This window comes from Cygnus atratus, chromosome 20 (assembly GCF_013377495.2).
Source record: "Cygnus atratus isolate AKBS03 ecotype Queensland, Australia chromosome 20, CAtr_DNAZoo_HiC_assembly, whole genome shotgun sequence".
NCBI classification, from domain to species: Eukaryota; Metazoa; Chordata; class Aves; order Anseriformes; family Anatidae; genus Cygnus; species Cygnus atratus.
The window spans coordinates 7,310,011-7,327,884 of NC_066381.1; the positions used below are offsets into that span (position 1 = coordinate 7,310,011).

The 17,874-nt window shown below is 41.4% G+C and overlaps 1 protein-coding gene across 1 annotated transcript in view; it reads left to right on the top strand.

Moving 5' to 3' along the window:
• EFCAB5 (EF-hand calcium binding domain 5) overlaps positions 1-17,834 on the top strand; it is a 31,100-nt gene extending 13,266 nt beyond the window's left edge. Inside the window, exons 6-19 of the mRNA XM_035561196.1 lie at positions 550-649; positions 1,297-1,580; positions 2,028-2,166; positions 4,087-4,301; positions 5,562-5,718; positions 9,022-9,311; positions 10,179-10,351; positions 11,083-11,311; positions 12,067-12,219; positions 13,450-13,553; positions 14,382-14,635; positions 15,451-15,677; positions 16,305-16,401; positions 17,692-17,834. Of these exons, the coding sequence (XP_035417089.1) occupies positions 550-649; positions 1,297-1,580; positions 2,028-2,166; positions 4,087-4,301; positions 5,562-5,718; positions 9,022-9,311; positions 10,179-10,351; positions 11,083-11,311; positions 12,067-12,219; positions 13,450-13,553; positions 14,382-14,635; positions 15,451-15,677; positions 16,305-16,401; positions 17,692-17,834 (2,565 nt within the window). The remainder of the gene's footprint in view (positions 1-549; positions 650-1,296; positions 1,581-2,027; positions 2,167-4,086; positions 4,302-5,561; positions 5,719-9,021; positions 9,312-10,178; positions 10,352-11,082; positions 11,312-12,066; positions 12,220-13,449; positions 13,554-14,381; positions 14,636-15,450; positions 15,678-16,304; positions 16,402-17,691) is intronic.
• Positions 17,835-17,874: the final 40 nt, after the last annotated feature.

Below are 17,874 nucleotides of genomic sequence, written 5' to 3' on the forward strand. Positions count from 1 at the left end.
TCATCTGTGTATGAATTTTTAAAGGAAATCAGGGAAGTTGTAATAATAGCTTAGATTTTTGGACCAATTATTTTCCCATACATAATGCTTCAACGAAAATGATGGGGCACAAAACCAAACCACGATGTGCAGCTACTATCATAATACAGCACAGCCCACAATAAATGAAAATCTTCCATAGTACTGTCGGGCAATCAATGCTTATTTTGAAAGTATGAAATGTTGGTTCTTTGATCTTTATATGCAGAACTCATTTGGCAGAAGTAGTCACAACCATCTAACTGCAATTTCTCTAGAATATGCAAGAGAATGTGCTCGCAAATTAATATGTGTGAGGAGTCCTAGCTAAGCCCAGAGAAGAAAATTTTGTCCTTATAAAATAAATGGACTTCTTTGAAATTTGTTCTGATGTTCTGCTAATGGATAATTTTTAGTCCCATGTAATTCTTAGCTAATATGTGGTGCCTTTGTAGTGCTACAAAGGTTGATTCAAGTCCCAAGAACTAGAGAAAAATGTCCAGAACCAGTAATTGTAATCTTTTTGTCTAGGTTGGTCTCTTAGACAGACGAAAAATACTTGCCCTGCTGGAAGAATTCTATGACAGAAGCCCCGTGAGTGCTAAGAAGAGATTTTGTAACCCGAGACAGTGTAAGTATATGGGATGGTTCAGTTGTAGTTGAAACATTAGGTCACATGAATTTGTCTAGCTAAGATACGTTTTATGGACAAAATGGACCTAAATGGATGCTGTGACTTATGCACCATAATTTGCGAATGCTTTGCAAACTGTGATGCAACGATCAGAAATACTTCAGCATCCCGAACCTTTCCTTCCTACGAGATTCTGTCATACTTTCCTGAAAGAATTCTTTCTTACTGTGCATTATTAGAAGTTAATTTCCTGTTTACACTAAAATTTCTCTGGAACTTGGAATAATAAAGAAAAAGCACAGAGAATCATCTACATGAAAGTGAAGTATTTTTAAGATATCGGTTATTAATTAATTGCTGGGATCAAATGTAAAGCAAATTACAGCTTTCCGTTTTAGTATGGAGAATTATGAAAACTATTTCAAAAGAAACACGGTGTGATAGACAATAAAGAGCATTTCTCTGCAGGCAAAGATACTATTCTGAAGTTTTGTTTTTCTGGGATGCATGTTTGCAGCAGGTACTTTCTTGTAATTTCTGTTTGCTGGGGAATACCTTTTCTATTTATTTTTTTAATTTCTTTTGCAATAATAGAGGACAAAACACAAGCGAACTATGAACTTACCTGTTTTTTTCTACATTAGGGCCAATAATTGAGCTGCAAGAGATTGAGCTTGCAGATTTATGGGGAGACTTTCATGACGAGGAAGTTTGTGAGGAACTCAATGAAAATTTAGTCTTGTCTCAAGCAGAGATTTCCGAGAGAGAGATTTTACCATGTGAACCTGTAGGTGATAATAGCCAAGGCAGTTACGAAATGAGCACTAGTGTCAGTGAAGGTCTTCTTGAGCAAATGGACATGAGTGAAGCTGAGACTGGAGGAACTTCTAAGGAAGAAAAACAAGCAGCAGAATCAAATGATGCTGAGGTGAGAAAGGAAGGTGAAGAAACTGTATCAGTGGTGAAAAGCACTGATTTTGAATGTAGTGATTTGAATGGAGATATAATACATAGTGAGAACACCAGTTTCCATGAAGACACCAAAACTGAGAGGCAAACTGAGTCTGCAAGTGCAGACAGGAGGAACCCTTGCTACGATCAGCCTCTGCTGATTATAATCTCAGTAGAGATGAACCTGGATCTGAAAAACAGACAGAGGAAGAATTTAGCCTGGGTAGCGAGCCTGCTACAGAAATAAATAGGGAAAAAAATATCATCTATCGAGCAGAGAACCTGTCTTAGAAGGGAAGTTAGTGGGGAGGGGGACAAATGGATTGCAGAGGCAACCAACATGCTTTCAGGACCAACACCTGAAGCTATGAATGTGACGTCAGACAGAGTTGTGGCAGACATGGATGTCATTGCTTCAAAACAGGATGCTCCAGTTGCAGAGGCTGTGAAAGAAACTGCTGCAAGGAAAGAGAGTTTTCTTAGTGAGCACAGCGGCCAATTTGGGCAGCAGACAAGCTCAGAGACAAGACTGCAAGACAAGGACCTGCAAGACCAGAGTAAAGGTAAAGAGTTCTCCTTTATTGTGGCAGACCTTAGTCTTTTTAAACATACGCCTTTTGATTGGTTTAACTGTAGGTGTGTTTTTAATCCATCTCAAAACCAGTGCAATCATGTGAGTGATTTCTGAATAGACAAGACTAAAAGCTTTGGTACTTTCAAGACTAAAAGCTTTGGTATCTTTTCAGTATGGTGTTTTCTGTCGGGGTTTCAGTGTTCCTCCCACAGGACAGCAGGTGAGGTACTGTGCTGGTGATCTGTATTCAAGGCACTGAGCAGACACTTTAATTCAAGTAGGGACTTTCTGAAGCATCAGCATTTTTGTAATAAGGAGAAATTACATTCTCTTTCACTCTGTAATACTACCATAACAAGACAAGAGCCTAAGAATATTAAATATGAAATGATTTTAATAATCTTTAGAATGTGATTGCCCATAGGGAGATACATTATCGGATCATGCAGCAGGAACCTTTTATTTTAATCTCTCACTGTGTCTCCAAAGGAATACCATACTTCTCAAGTGTATACAAAGGCCTGTTCTAGGAAGGCTGTTGTTGGGCAACTGTGGATTTCATAATAGGTGCTTTCTTAAACATACTTCAAGGACCAACTTCCTTGCTAGTGCTGTGTTAATACGCTCTTGCATCTCACAGTTCAAAACTGCAAGAACTGAGTCTACGTTGCCAGAGCAGCCTAATTACAGACTTCTTACATAAGGGACTGTCAAGCTGATAGCACAGCCCACTAGAACCTACAGCTTTCCGTGGTTAACTTCCAGTGCACAGCACTGGCCTGTCATTCAGCCAGTCCCTGGATGCACACATCCTGCACTGTTTGGGGCAGGCAGTACTTCCGTCTTAAGAGCAGATACCCACTCTGTTCTCACAGAAATGATGGGGTGATGGTAGGATGCTCTTTGAGGGAAAGATAGAAATAAGAAGTCTGAATATCATTTTGCATCTGCATTGGAAAAGAAGCTATCTAATTGCTCTTGTTAAGATAGATATTTGTAGCTGGGCTTAAGAAGTGTAATAGTCACCAGGTGAATTTCAGAACACAGTGTTTCCAGGCAGTAAATAGCTACTGATAACAAGGGTAGCTCCAGAGACACAGTGGTATATTTTACATATTAGTCAGGAGGCTGGTCAGATTATTAAGCTCTGGTTCACAGAAGATTCCTCTTTAAAACTGCAGGTCCAGCTTATTCAGACAGACAGGATTCTCAGGCTGAAGCTGGCCAGGAGTTTGAACTGCCATGGTCAGGTGAGTACTCATGTCAGATCTTTTCACCTGCTTTAGAAACTATAGTTTGTGTGTATGTATTTAACAGCTTTTAGAAAATCTGTATCTTATGCTTTTTTAAAAAAAGCTTATGTCATTACATGCTCTATTTTGTCTCATCAGGTGACCTTCTCACCTTTGACCTAAGCTTCAAGTATAGCAGCTATGGAGAGAGAATTCCAAAGGAGTGGATCTGTGAGAACATCAGATTTGCAGGTATTTGGTTACAAAATTGTATTTTCACTTGGCACATAGAGATTGGCAGGGTCTGTAGACATGCTGTGAGCTGAGTTTTGTCCAGAATACAAACACTGATTCCTGAGGCTGACTTCTAGATAAGAGAGCAGTGTAGTCATAGTCTCAACAGCCTACTTTCTCCATAACAATAATTTCGGCTCACCTGTATTCAGTGATTTGACCTCACAGCATGATTGTATCCATGCTAGACTGGAACAAAAATCTGAAGAGAGCACATTAAAAAGTACAGACAGATTAAGGCCTTTAGTCAGCATGGAATCAGTCTGTATTCAGCCATACATTTGCTGGCTAGGAAGCACAGGATTCAGGACTGCCACTGTCATGTGGCTGGCTTGAGGGCAGCATTTGGCTTCCTGCGACACACTGTGCTTTCTGCCTTTCAGACTTACATCCCATCATGGCAGACATTCAGAACCGTTGTACTTCTCGTGTTAGGAGTGCCTTTGATGAAAACTGCCTCAACCTGCCACAATTTGTTCAACTAATGGAGACATTTGTTGGTCAAGACATTTCTCTGCCTACTGTGAAGAATCTTATTGAATTTATCAAAGAAGAATACAAACAGACAGAAGAATCAAAAATCGAACAACTAGAAAAAGTAAATATTGATTTGCTGATCCCAAGTCCAAACTAAATAAAAAACCAAACAAGCAAACAACTAGGAACAATTACAAACTCAGCTTTTAATCTGATGCTGGCAGAGCTTTTTACTTGCAGCCTTGCATTCTGTATTTCTTCCAGAGATGTTCTGCCCCTTTGTTTTCATATGGATTCACCATCCTTAGCCCTTAGCTCTAGCAGTGATGACAGACTCATCCTGTAGGAGGTTGTCTGTCTGTTCTATGTCTGGATCCAGTGAGACAGCAGGTTGATAGTTAGCCGTGAAAGAACTCAAAACATTCTGTTCTGCTTATTCACCTGTATAATAGCCAAGAACCTGATGTCTGACCTACTATGCTGGCATGTACATATGAGGTTGTGGATGTTTTGGGGGAGGGCTTTAAAACAACCCTTCAACGTGCTGCTTTTGCATATGTGCACGGGTATATGCGAATGTGCACATTTCTTTGAGTTTAAGGAACAAGGTGTTCTTGCTATGTGTTTGGAAAAAATATATTCCCGTTCAGCAACAGTCTCATGCACAGCATCAGGCTGCCCCGTATCACTTCAGAATATATGTGTATATATATGTGTTTCATGGGGGGTCTGTCCATAGTAGCCTCTCTAGCTGCATTTTCCTCAGACCTCTTTCTAGTTTCCCTCTGCGCTGCTGACCTAATTTGGATGAGATATTGGATCTGACGGCTCTACTGTCCTCATGCTCAACACAGCACACTGCCGGTATTTTGGCCTTTGAGACAATTCCACTCCTAGCCATTTATCACTGTATGCTGTGCAGGGACTGGTTTTAAAGGACAACTTGCACATGTGTTTCCTCGGAGCCCACACACTTCAGGGCAGCGCCAGCGAAAGTGATGTATGGAAATAAAAACTGTGAAATCTTTGGGTATTACTAACAAGCCTCTGGTTAGTTCTTGCTGTGAAGACATTTGTATTCTGGGAAACTTCCGCTTACCTGAGTTGATCTCGCCTCAGATCCATCACGGGTTTCATTCATTTACTGGGAAATGCCCTCTGCAGCGCTGATTCTGCCTGATAAAATTGTCAGCGGTGTTTAGTGTTTTTAAATATCTCCCAGGTTTACTGATTCATCTCCAGGTCTGAGCTATGTTTTTACATTGACTTGGCCTGGCCCACAGGGGCTGTAATCAGCCTGCTACCGCAGTCTCCATATTTGTGTACACATTGAGCCTCAATGTCCCGGAGTTCTCAAAGACCAGCTCTTTCTCTGTTGTAGGTTCGCCGCACCTCTCGCTTGGCCCAGCGAAAACTGCTTTTGGAAGCACTTTTTGAAAAGTGGGACAAGAACGCATCTGGGTTTCTGGACCTGAAAGAGGTGGATGCTGTTCTAAGCACGTTCAAGGAAGGAATGGAAAAAGAGGCCTTGAGGAAGGGTAAGGAAACAGCTCTGCTCTGAGAGAAGTACAATGTTAACACAGTAGGCCTTAAACCATTCGAGGACAGTGCTAATGAAGTTGTTGGCGAGCACCAGTATTTTTTTGTTTTTGCAACCAGTCATAAGCATACAAGGCATGATGTACAAAATGAAAAGGAACAGTTATCCTGACCTACTTGTTAATACAGAGCTCCACCCCCTCCTCCACTGCAAGACGCTCCAGAGAGAGCAATTCCTAGGCAGAGAGAAGCCCAGTGCTTTCATGACATAGTGATGTGTTGAAAAATTGTTTCAACTGTAACATGCAATATCTACTTGTGATATGGCAGAGAAAAAAAAAAACTAAAGCCTGAGGACAGGTTTCACACTTTTAATCTAGCCTGTGTTATCCAGCTACATTTTACTACAGAGTATCTCAGAGCAAAGAACACCAGCTTTCTTTATTGGGCTCAGATGACCTTTAGTAATCCCACACTGTTGCACAGCTCTCATGAATTAGATAGCAGCTTTGAGTCTCTCTTCACTATTGGTTCATTTCTCTGAATAAACTTAGCAATTTTGGTCCTTGACAGAATAGGCTTGGGTCAGACAGAAGTGCAGCAGGTTCACCTGGACCTGTCTGGCAGCCTCATACATACTAACACGTGGGCATCAGGTGCTCTGAAATACTGTATTAGCAATTAAGAACATGTCTGTATGTGTGCTTGGGTGGAGAGGACAGGTTTATTCATCTGCATGAACATCTGCATGTGGCTCGCTCTGCCAGGCATTACCGAAAATGGCTCATTTTGGCAACCAACAAATTCTATTCTTTAGCTCATTTGAGGGAGCTGGTGGGATGGGGAGTGCACCAGCATGCTGCAGTTAGCTGTCCCCAGGCTGCACAGCCACAGAAGAAACTGTCAGTTTATAGCTCTGCTGTATTCAAAGTGTGCCAGAACATACTACAGAAATATGGAAGGACATAGTCTCTTCTTTGAAAGGCTTATAAACTAAAGGACAAATAAATAGAAAGATAGTACAGCAAAATCAATACCACCTACAAGCAACATAAAACTATTTCTAACAGCTTCAACAAAATCTCAACATCATGGAACAAGCCAGATTGGAGGAGAGGCTCACAGACATTGCACTTTCCCGGATGAAAGCACAGACTGAAAAGTGGGTAGAATTATTTGATTTTCCTTGTAAGTGGAAAGTTTAATGTTATAGATATAATGGGAAAAATAATCCATTATGCCGTGGCTCACTAAAGAAAAAACTGATCATGTCATGCTCAGCTTCATGTGTCTTTCTTCATCTCTTTCTTCAAAGAGAGCAGGTCAAAATCCAAACATTTTTGTACCATCAAAAAATTCTTCATCCTAGTTTTGTCAGAAAGCAAAAATTACATGAAAAAATACTGAATACTCTTTAGATGATGGGCAGGATATGACAGCATTAACATTCAGCTCCACCATGATTGAGGCCTGTTAGTATTTGCTACTGCTATAGGTAAAACTAGTGATAAAATGCCCACTGGCTTCTGCAGGGGAAGGAGGAGGCTCTCAGCCCCCATAAACATCAGTGTGGTCAGTGCGCTGAGAGGCAGCCAGGGTAGCTTCCTGCCTGTTCTTGTGCATCGTTAATCAAAGCATTTTCTGCTGCTCTGGTCTTTATAGACCATTGTATGTACTGATCGCAAAATACTCCCTGCCTAACAGCACAGTTCATGCTTCTTCTACCTGTGTACCTTCGCTTGGTTAGTTTGCTAATAGGGTGTGGCGTGATGAATAGCTATCTGTCGTTTTCTTTACTTCTTCGGGTCCAACAGGATTTGAAATCAGGATGCAGAACAAATGATGAAAGCGTTAGTCACTGCAGTGCTGAGGAGAGGCACTGCCCGGAGCGTGAGCAGACAAGCACGGCTCTGGGCAGATCACCCGGTGAACCCCAGGTTTCCGAGGCAAGGAACCACCCTGCAGCTCGGAAAGGTTGTGCAAGAGCACCCCCGTGAGTCTGGAGCTGTAGCACGGGGAGGAGCAGCACTGGGTTTTGGAACAGTTGGGACAGGGGTTGAACGCTTCAGAAAATCTCATTTTAGACTGGCTGCCGATTTAACGAACACTTAAATAGAAACTGATGTGGTGAATTTACACTTTCGTGCTCAGTCTGTTAGGATTGGGGGAGACCCATTTGTCTTAGGACCTCTGAGCAAACTGGAAATTTGTGAACTGGAGTAAGTTGGTAGAGGAAAGCGATTCTTTAGAATTTCACCCTTATTGCAGTCCTCCTCCTCCAAGCAAAAACTCTGCCAGACGTCTACTGCAGATTGTCGGCCTGTATTTGGGCCAGCTCAGCTGCAATCTCTGGGACATGAGAAAGGGGACAGGGCAAGGCTACACTCCTCAGCCTTGAACAAGATAGGAAAAAGCAGCCTCCACACGGTGATCTTTATTCCTTCAGTCCCTGGCAGCTAATAGGCAGCAGCTCTTCTCTGGTCAGGCGTTTTTCATGCTAATTTAGTCTTCCAAACCCAGGAAGATTGCTCTTGTTCTTTTGCACTACACCTATATCTGCTGGTGCAGTGCAGGTGATTCCAGAGCACTGTTGTCCCATCCTCTGCATGACTTCAATGAGGTTTTAATTTTCTTTGATCTTCATTTATAAGTTTTAGCACAATACAAATGTTATTTCAATAATTCATCAAAGGCACCTAAAGAAGGGTAATTAAGAATGACTGATAGTTACTTTGGAAGGCCTCGAAAGAAAAATATAATGACTGAAAGCATGGTATGTAATAGAAAATCCGGGTATATGAGTGATCTGTGAAATCATCTGAAAAACCTGCCCTTCACATTTTTAATGGGAGAGGTGAGTAATTTTCCTGTAAGGTCTCAACTCCTATTACTGTTTGCAGCAAGCCTACCTGCACCCCAGTCCCACCAGAACCCCACGTGTCCATGAAATTTGGTTCTGATGCGCAGATACCTCTGATTGTTCCTATTTTTCATTGACCTTCATTGCTTAGGTATCTTGTAGAGGTGCAAAAGGAGCAAAGGTGCAATGTTGTGTGGGTTTCTTAGTAGGTGAGACTGCAGGCATCTAAAAGAAAAGGTACAGCCAGTCCTGAAGCTGGAGATTACCTCTCATGATGACAACCTACTTGTAGGCGATAACTGGAAGAAACCCAGAATGATGGGCTAGGCAGAAGCACTTCACCCAAAACCAGTTTAAGGCTTGATTCATAGTTTGCACAGGAAATGCAAAACATATCATTCACACAGATTGTCCCTGTCTTATTTTCTGTTTCTTCTATTAGCAAAAAGCCACTTCAGCTCACGTTACCCACAGTCTAGCAGAGTGGAGAAGCTATCCCCAAAGGCATTCCAGACTTTCCTTGAGCTAGTGGCTTCTGAGTTCACTGGGGATGAAGATGAAGTTATTGATAACATTGTGGAATTTTTGACTACAAGCGTGGAACGAAGCTGGATGGAGTGCCTTCAAAGCTTGACCAGGAGGAAATGGCTGCACAACATCCAGCAAGCAGCTGAGACAAGCGGAGCAAGCATGGAACCAGTTTACGAAGCGGTGTTTAAGGCCCTCTCCCAGGTGTGCATCCCAGGGAGTGTGAGAGTCTTTTGTGTAAGGATTGTGCCACTGACTTCAAACCCTGGTGCTTCGAGTGGAACTCACAGGTAGCATGAGAAGCTGGCCTACGGCTCTCTTCCTTGTGCTTTCTGCTCTTATCTGATGTTCAGGAGAGCCAATGGTTATGCACAGAAAGAGTCGCAGGTAGATCTGTGATACAAGAATTCTTGTTCATGCTCTGCCAACACAGAATGCCTTTCATGGATAATTACATCTCAAATTTTGAAGAGCTGACTAGGATCAAATTTGGAAATCCATCCACAGTTCTGGAGTTTCTGGAATTAAACACACCAGACTCAGTTTGGGATGCAGATAGTTAATTTGTAGTGGAAATGGTTTCGTTTTTAACTTGCAGATGCAAGTTTGGATGTTTGTCCTGAACATTAAAGTCTTCCCCACAGAAACACTTCCTTCATAGTGGCTCAAATGTTCTAACAAAGTTGTCTAGATTTGTAAATGTAGTAACTCTGGCACTTGTTTGATTGTTCCAAAGGAATCTCATGTTGGAGATGAAATTCACAGCAGTTCTGCTTAGGCCCAGCTTATAATTAGCTTTTAGTTTAAGATAAACTGCTTCCTGTTAGCAGCAGGAAAAAAAGAAATCCATTCTCTCTAACAATCCAAATACGAAGTGGTTTTGCTTGTAACAGAGCATACCAGTCAGACACAATCACAGCATGCACATGTATAAGTCACACAGTTGGTGCCTGACATACAAAATCAGTGACCCAGAAGAGCACGTCAGCATAAGCGAGACGAGTGATAAGTACATGAAATAAGCGTAATGGCCAGTGATACATAATGTAATGGGAACCATTTGGTTGCTAGGATGCAGAAGCCCACGGGGATAACAAGCAGATCAGTGCATATATTGCCCTTTTGGAAGAGAACCAGCTCTCACCAGAGCGGGGACAGATTCTCTTACACTATGTGGCGTGTACCGCAGATGATGCTCCATATGTTCTCAACCAGATGCTGTACAAAGACATGAAAGGAGTAAGGTAAGAAAAGCTACAAATAACTGTTCCTTCTTCTCAGAAGTATCTGGAATGCAGGGGTACCTGGAAGTGCTTTGGGGTGCACTGAAAACAGAGGTTGGTAGTACACCAGAGAGGAACTTCCCTCAGGGACCATTGTGGATGTTGCGTTATCATACAGATATCCTTATACTTTGCATGCTCTACTTAGAACTGCTCTGTTTGGGATTTTGCTCCTTTCCTTGGGGAGATTAGCTCACAGTCTAATAAATCTCATCCCTTAGCAAATGTCTTGTATTGGGCCTACATTTTCTTCTTTTAAAATTAATGTCCTTACAGCAGTTACATCCACTGGATATTTTTTGAGAACAATGCCTTCCCTTCCTTAATGTTTACAGTAAAAACAGCCTTCATGCCTCTTTACTTCTTATTTCCGTAAGATAAACATATTTCTTTAAATATTGCTTCTTCTGACCTATAAAATGTAACAGCTGCTCCCTTCTGAATTCCTTTTCATTACATTCATTAGTTGGTGTTTTTACAATGTCTTAAGGATAAAAAGTGCCTTATTTATTGCCACTGTCTTTGGGATGCAAGTGGTGAATGTGGTATTTCTAGGTGTGGTTGGAATAAGGAGCTAAAACCTTCCTTCTCTGATGCCTAAAAGCAGGGAGAATACAAAGCTGCAATATTTATTGTTTTGCTAATGGTTTTCTGCTACTCATAACAAACCTGCTCATACGTTTATTTTTCAGCTTTGCAGCTGTTGAAGAGGGAAAACCAATCCATGTTCCAAGAGTTCAGCTCCACGGAAATATCCACTTCTGGAACTATGACCGTCCAGTTGAGGAGAGAAGAGGTTCACTCCTGGTACTGCCATTACAAGATGCTCACTGGAGAGTCTTTGGCATTCTAGGACTTGATACTCTTCGGGACCAGAGTGAGAAAACCATCTTTCTGACCCATGAGATCAGTTTCTGCCAGGTGGGCACTACCAGAAAGCAGTGTGTTAGCCTGCACTTCAAAAAACTGGGTAGGGACCATTTGAATTTTTTAGGTTTGCTCTGCATAGATGTAAGATGTACAACCCAGAAAAGAACTGATGTGATTTTACTGTATATGGTAAAACTGGTGTGAGCAGAGCAGCTTGTCAGTATCTTACTGATTAGCATCTTATTTGTAATTGATTATCAGGTATCACCTCATCAGTATTTTATTTAAACTCCTCCTGCAGACCTGACTAGTAAATCATTTGCAGATTCGTGCAAAGCCCAAAGATAGTAGCTTTTAGTTACTGAAGCTCTAAACCTCATATTTGTTTTTGTTTCTATAAAGTGGTGTGAAACCTCACTTTGTACATGGTGGGTTAATTGTAAGCAACAGCAGTACATATTTCTTTGAGATGCTGGTATGCAGTGCTCTTTAGAATCAGCTTCATTGTGTATGCATCAGCTGGGCAGCAGGGAGCGCAGCAAGCCAACATTATCAGTGTATTTGACTATCAATCACCACTAAAACCAATTTTGACGTGTAGTACTCAGCTGTGACTTGGGTGCTCTGGAGTCTTAAGGCCTTATTTGATAAGGGAGATATCACGGTCACTTTTCACCTTTACAAGTTGCAATTAAAGTAACTTACTACAACCATTTTGCTTCATTTTGCCACATGAATGTTTCCCCAGCTTTTTCCCCAAATCATATACAATGGTCTGGCTCATTTGGAGCGTTCTGTTTTCACAGGGAGTTTCCCTTGCATTCAGCAAAGCCTACCATCATGTGTGCACACTAGAAAACGTTCTGCAAATGACCCGCACTGCGCTGGACTGGCTGTATCCCAGAGTGCCCAGCATCCACACTGTTATTACATACCTGGTGGAGCCTGGCAAAGATCAGGTACGTAGCTTACTGATTATGCAGCTTATGCTAATTGCAGGTATGCAGGGCTGACAGGACTGCTTTAGTGGGAGGACATGCTATTTCTAGCTGTGTATGATTTCCCAGTGCTTGTATTGTCAAAACTGAAGGCTGCCTGAGATTCTTGTGCCTGCCTGTGCATCAAAAGGTTCCCTCTGTAAAGAAGGCCACTCTTTGTTCTTTTCAGCCTTTCATGTAAAACAATTCAACAGCACTGCTAGCATATCTCCCTTCTCCACCAGACAAGGAAATATTCTCCTACTTCAGTGCTCACAGGTGCATAGCAACCAATAGAGCAAACCCCCACACCCATCCAACCATCCATCCATCCATCCATCCATCCAGGTGTAGATTAGCCTGCAACCCCTGCTAAAGCTCAGCTATTTGAAACCTCCACAAAGGGAGCTGCTCTTATGTGGTGATACCATGCATGTTAAAATTGTGGTGTGGAAAAAAAGAACGCCCTAGCTCATGTATTAGCTCTTCATTCTGAACTAAAGTCAGGAGCCAAGACTTACATTTGACTCATGAAATGGCTGCTCCCAGTTAACTAGTCTGCAAAGGCAGCCCACGTCCCTGCAGATCATAGTCCAGTTGTTCAGCAGGCACTCGAACCCTGGGAACCTTGTCAGTCCACAGGCCTACACGTGAGTTAAGGAGAAGGAAAGTGTATGCAATATTAAGAACTGATCCCATGCCACCACAAAGTCTGTATGACATCAGCTGAAGCCATAATTCTTCTGTTTCCTCTGATAAGTATAGTTTATGCTGGCAGCCTTCTGTTGTCATTCCAGGCTCTGCACTGTCCCCTTGTTAACTGCCTGATAGCCAGGTCATTTGCTCCCCTCTGTGCTTTTCATGTTTCAGGGCATGCTGACACAAACATGGCATAAGAAGGGGGGCTGTAATAGGACAGGAAAAAGAAGGGAAACCTCTTCATTGGCCTCTGGGTGTTCCTCAGTGTAGAGCCTCGGGATGGATTAAACAGTCAGTCTGAGGGAGGTCCAGGGCACATTCTTCATCCATCTTGAGCAACACACTTTGGGAATAAAACCAGACATTGTTGGGAGATGTCTTTAAACCATCCCGTTTCACTTGAATGTACATGGGAGTTTTTATTTGAGAAATAAACACTTTTCTCCCTCTCCAAGCTTCAAAATGGCTGTTCTTTTCCTGGATGCAGCTAAATGTCCCTTTTCTCTCTAACAGACATGTGACTATGCTCTACGTAAAATGATTACTACAGATAATACAGGACAAAAAGAAATTCATACTTCTGCTGTTCTTTTACTCAGAAAAGAAAACCTTTTAAGGTAGGCTCTGGAACCTGCAACCTAGCCAGTTACCTCTGGTCCTAGATTCTAGTCTGCATGATATACATTGTGTAAAGCCCATTGTAATGCAGCCCTACAACACTGTCTGTAGTTGTCTCACTGTTGAGGCTTCTGTTGTAGATGCATGTGATACTGAATTATGAAGGGGTAAGGTGAATTTTCTCTTTTTTTAGGCCTGCGAAAACTTAACTTCCAACTTAATGCCTACCAGATGAGCTGCCAAGCAAGCTCTGCATCTGTTGTGAAGGGTTTGCAGGATCAGAGCCTGTAGTGATGCATTTCGCTCTTTACAGTAATCTTTTTTTTTTCTTTTTTTTCCTGGCTACGTGTCTCATTTCCTTCAACTATCTGTTTCCTTCAACTGCCAAGATCCTCACAGACTTGTCTTTTAAGTATATCATCCTTGTCGTCAAAGTTGGTTGAACAGTAATTTGCTGTTCCAGCACATTTTTTTTCTTTTTATAAAACTCTATAGAACAAATGTCAACATGGTTATAATGGGAATCTGTTTTTAAAGCAAGAATACAAACTAGTGTGGATCTGTTAAATTCTTCTGATTTTCAGCAGTTGCCTTGGGTAAGCAATATTGTGTTCCAAAACACTATTTTCTCCTTTCTGTATGTGATTTGAATGATACTGAAATACGTTCATATTTCAGTTCAAGGAATAAACGATGATTGTAATATAATACCTTTGTTTTAACAACACGGGATGAATGGTCTTTAACTAAAATATGCTAAATAAAGTACCAAAAGAGACTGGAATGATAAAGCTTAGGACATTTTCCTCTCTTTACTCTCATTTCAGAGATTACCTGTTTAAGTGCATAGACACTTCAGAAGTCGTTCGCACTTCTGTCTGTGGAGAATACCACATTGCAGTACCTCTCCGTGACCTATCGAGACAAGCTCTTGGGTTATTTGATATCAGCATCGGACACCACCAGAAATTACCTCCTCATGAACGTAAAGACCTGCAGAAAATGTTGAAGATGGCCCAAGCTGCCTGCTGTGAGATACTGAAGATACCTTCAGAGGAAACAAAACCAACCTATGTACTAGGTATTGTGCACACCAGGATACATTTTTAGGAGTAGAAATAGGAATGTCAGTGAAACCACATCTGAAGTATCATTCATACAAGTATAGAAAGACAAATACAAAACTTTGGTACACATGAACTACTCATGAGCAAGTCTACGTGCTGAGCAGAGTACAATTAAACAGAATGTTCCGATTTTGGCTCTGGTTCACAGGATACTTTTGTGCCCAAGTCCCACTAAAATCCAAGGTGCTTTGTTGCCTTCAGGGATCTATCATGTTCTACTCAGAACTGCCCCAGCTAAGATTAAGAGAGTTTTAGTGTCAAAGTTCCAGAATTAAGTGCGTGCCCAGACCCTTCACCTGGACCCTAACCAAGGCAAGCACAGTGCCAAACCTGCTTGTAAGTCAGGGTGCCCATGTCAGGTCTCCAGGCCAGGGTGCGATCTTGATACCATTTGTGTTTTCTGTTTGTCTGGACTCTGGAACCAGAATGAGCCACTATCTCTCCCAGAGGAGGTTGTGTTAATTACTCCCTCAGTGGCTCCTGTTCCCCCAGGAGCATAGTAACATTTATGGCATCTATCTAATCCCCTTAGGATGTTCAGCAGTCTCAACATACCACACTTACATTACAGCGAGTTTTGTCTCCTTCTCAAGCAGATATCCATTTTAAAATGTTTCATAGGATACTTGGGCTGTATACAAATTAATCACTTAGTCAAGGAGAAAAAAAAGCTAATCATATAGAGTGCAGAGCCTTTCAGTCAATAAAATAAGTCTTGAGTAGCATTATGTTTCTGATAACTTCTTGAAAGGTTGGTTTTTGATTCCAGAGGCAGAACACATGAATTTGAGGCATGCAGGAATTCTTTTCCACCAGTTCATGCTGCAGGACCTACGTGAGTGTGTCCAGAAACTCAATGCTGAGAGCTTTGCTGAAATAAAGAGCTATGAAGAACCACCAGCTCTAGTACATAACATAGTTAAGGCTGTGCTGTTGCTTTTCAATCCAAAGTGGAAGGGCTCAGAGAAGATTGAGAGCTGGAGTCAGTGTGTACTGGTGAGCCATTTTTTTCCGTTATTCTTCCACGAAGAAGATACAGTGGAATTTACCAAGGGTGAATTGGTAGTGAAATAATTCCATGCGCATTACATGAAAGGGGCTGCCCAGTTTAATAAACCAGATTTGTTTTTAAGAGAACAGGAAACGGATAAGTGGGCACTGGAGATATGTTCATATAAAAGCAATGACCAGACAGAACTATTTAAAAATCGCTTTGTAAACACAGTTGCAGATGTGGAAATGTAACAGAATTGGATGGTTGAATTTGGAGTGATTACAGTCATTAAGACAGTGACAGGGAGATGTTACATGCAGTAAATGTCTACATACTGACTAAATGCAAAATGAAGAGTATGACTTGTAATTATTTTTAAAACATTGGAAGGATATCCTCCAAATTAAGAATATCTGAAAGACTGCGTGCTCCTTTGTTTCTCAGGTACTCACTCACCTTCCTGTATTTTTACTTTTCAGTTTCTCCATCTTTGCAGACATCTTCCTTTCAATCTCCACTTTTTTACATACCATTTCTAGATTTCCTATATACTTGAGTTACCCTTCTTTAGTTCTGTAACCCTCTCTTACGTTTTTCACTGCCATCTGACTCTGTTCTCTGCATTGCAGAATCTTGATGACAATTTGATTCAGGAGATTTATTGCTTTGATCCAACTGCTTCATCTGTGCAAGTTCAAGGAGAGCTGCTGCTGGACTGTATTGGTGGTAAATACCATAAAGTAATTGTGAGATTACCAGACACAGCTCAGTAATGAAACTCTGTCAGTTGCGACATTCAGCTGCATGCTTTTAAAGTCTTTATTTCTGAAACTAACTTCTATTTCCCGGTGTATTAAACAGCAGATAAGGGGTCCTAAATATCTGCAGTCTTTTTTGGTCAATAAAAGTCAACCTGTTCAATTTATTATCAGAATTCACCGCCTTAAGGAAAGGGGAGCAAATCAGCTTTGAAATCTACCAGAACAGGTGATCTCATTGTGAACCTGCAGGTAACATGCTAAGAATGATGACTTTTTTGGCAAGTAACCTGTTCTGTGTACCAGAGCAGTCAAGAGGATGTTACTATTTGTAATATCTCTGCACAAGAAATGACTGCTGTTCTTGTTGATGTCTTTCACTTGATTTAATGCCAGACTGAGGCCTGTTAAAATCAAGTATGGAGGAGACTTACTAATTTAGCTGGGGATACTTATCGACAGTGTCCAGCCTATTGATGAACAGTGAACACCTAATGCAGTCTGAGTTTGTGGTTTTTTTTTTGTTTGTTTTCCTCATATATATTAAACTAATACCAGGGAGAATGAAACAGGCCTAGAGCATCCAGTCCTCCTTCACTAAGAACCTAGATTTAACTAGAAAGGGCACAGCTTTGACAAACTACTGTTGTGTGCTACAAAAGGCTTGTTTCCCAGGATGGAACTTACTGTGAGACAGTGGTGTGAGATTAGCGGTGTGAATACCAGTATGATTCACAATTACAGGAATTCCTTTTAAATGAATATCAGTGTTCACACATGGTGTATGTTGGACAATACCCATATGTTCTATATACGTGCCCTGTAATATGTAATAAAGCACTAATAACCTGTGCTCTACTCACAGAGCAACCTTTGGAGGTGACTGTATGGTGACCTCTAACAGCATATAATAAAAGCGTTTCAGTGGATAATTACTCTTAAATCAAATCTGAGCTTGGAAAAAAAGCACTTTTCTCACTACATTTTTAATTATCAAATGTTTAGCATTAAATAGAGCACTTTATACAACAGGGGACCTACCACAATGCAAAATAAATTATAATAAAAGTGAAGCATTCATGTGCTTGACCATTCACTATCATAATACACCATTTCAAAGCATCACAGTTTTCCAGGGTGGAATTATTGGACTTGGGGAAAACTGTGCTGATGGGATGACCTTCTCTATGCAGTCCTATACAACACTGGCCACAGTTTTGACTTGGCCTGTTGCAGTTACAGCTCTTCTTTGTTTCAGGTGTACCTAGAGCAGAGGTGTGGAAGCAGGGCTCAGTTCCAGCCGAGTACCTGTACAACTGGGTGCACACCTGCTTGTCACTGATGGAGATGACGAAGAGCCTACAGAATAAAAAAGCTCCAGCTTTCACCAGCAAAGTCTAGTGTACCTTCAACTGAAGCACTAATTCCTTATCTAACCCTA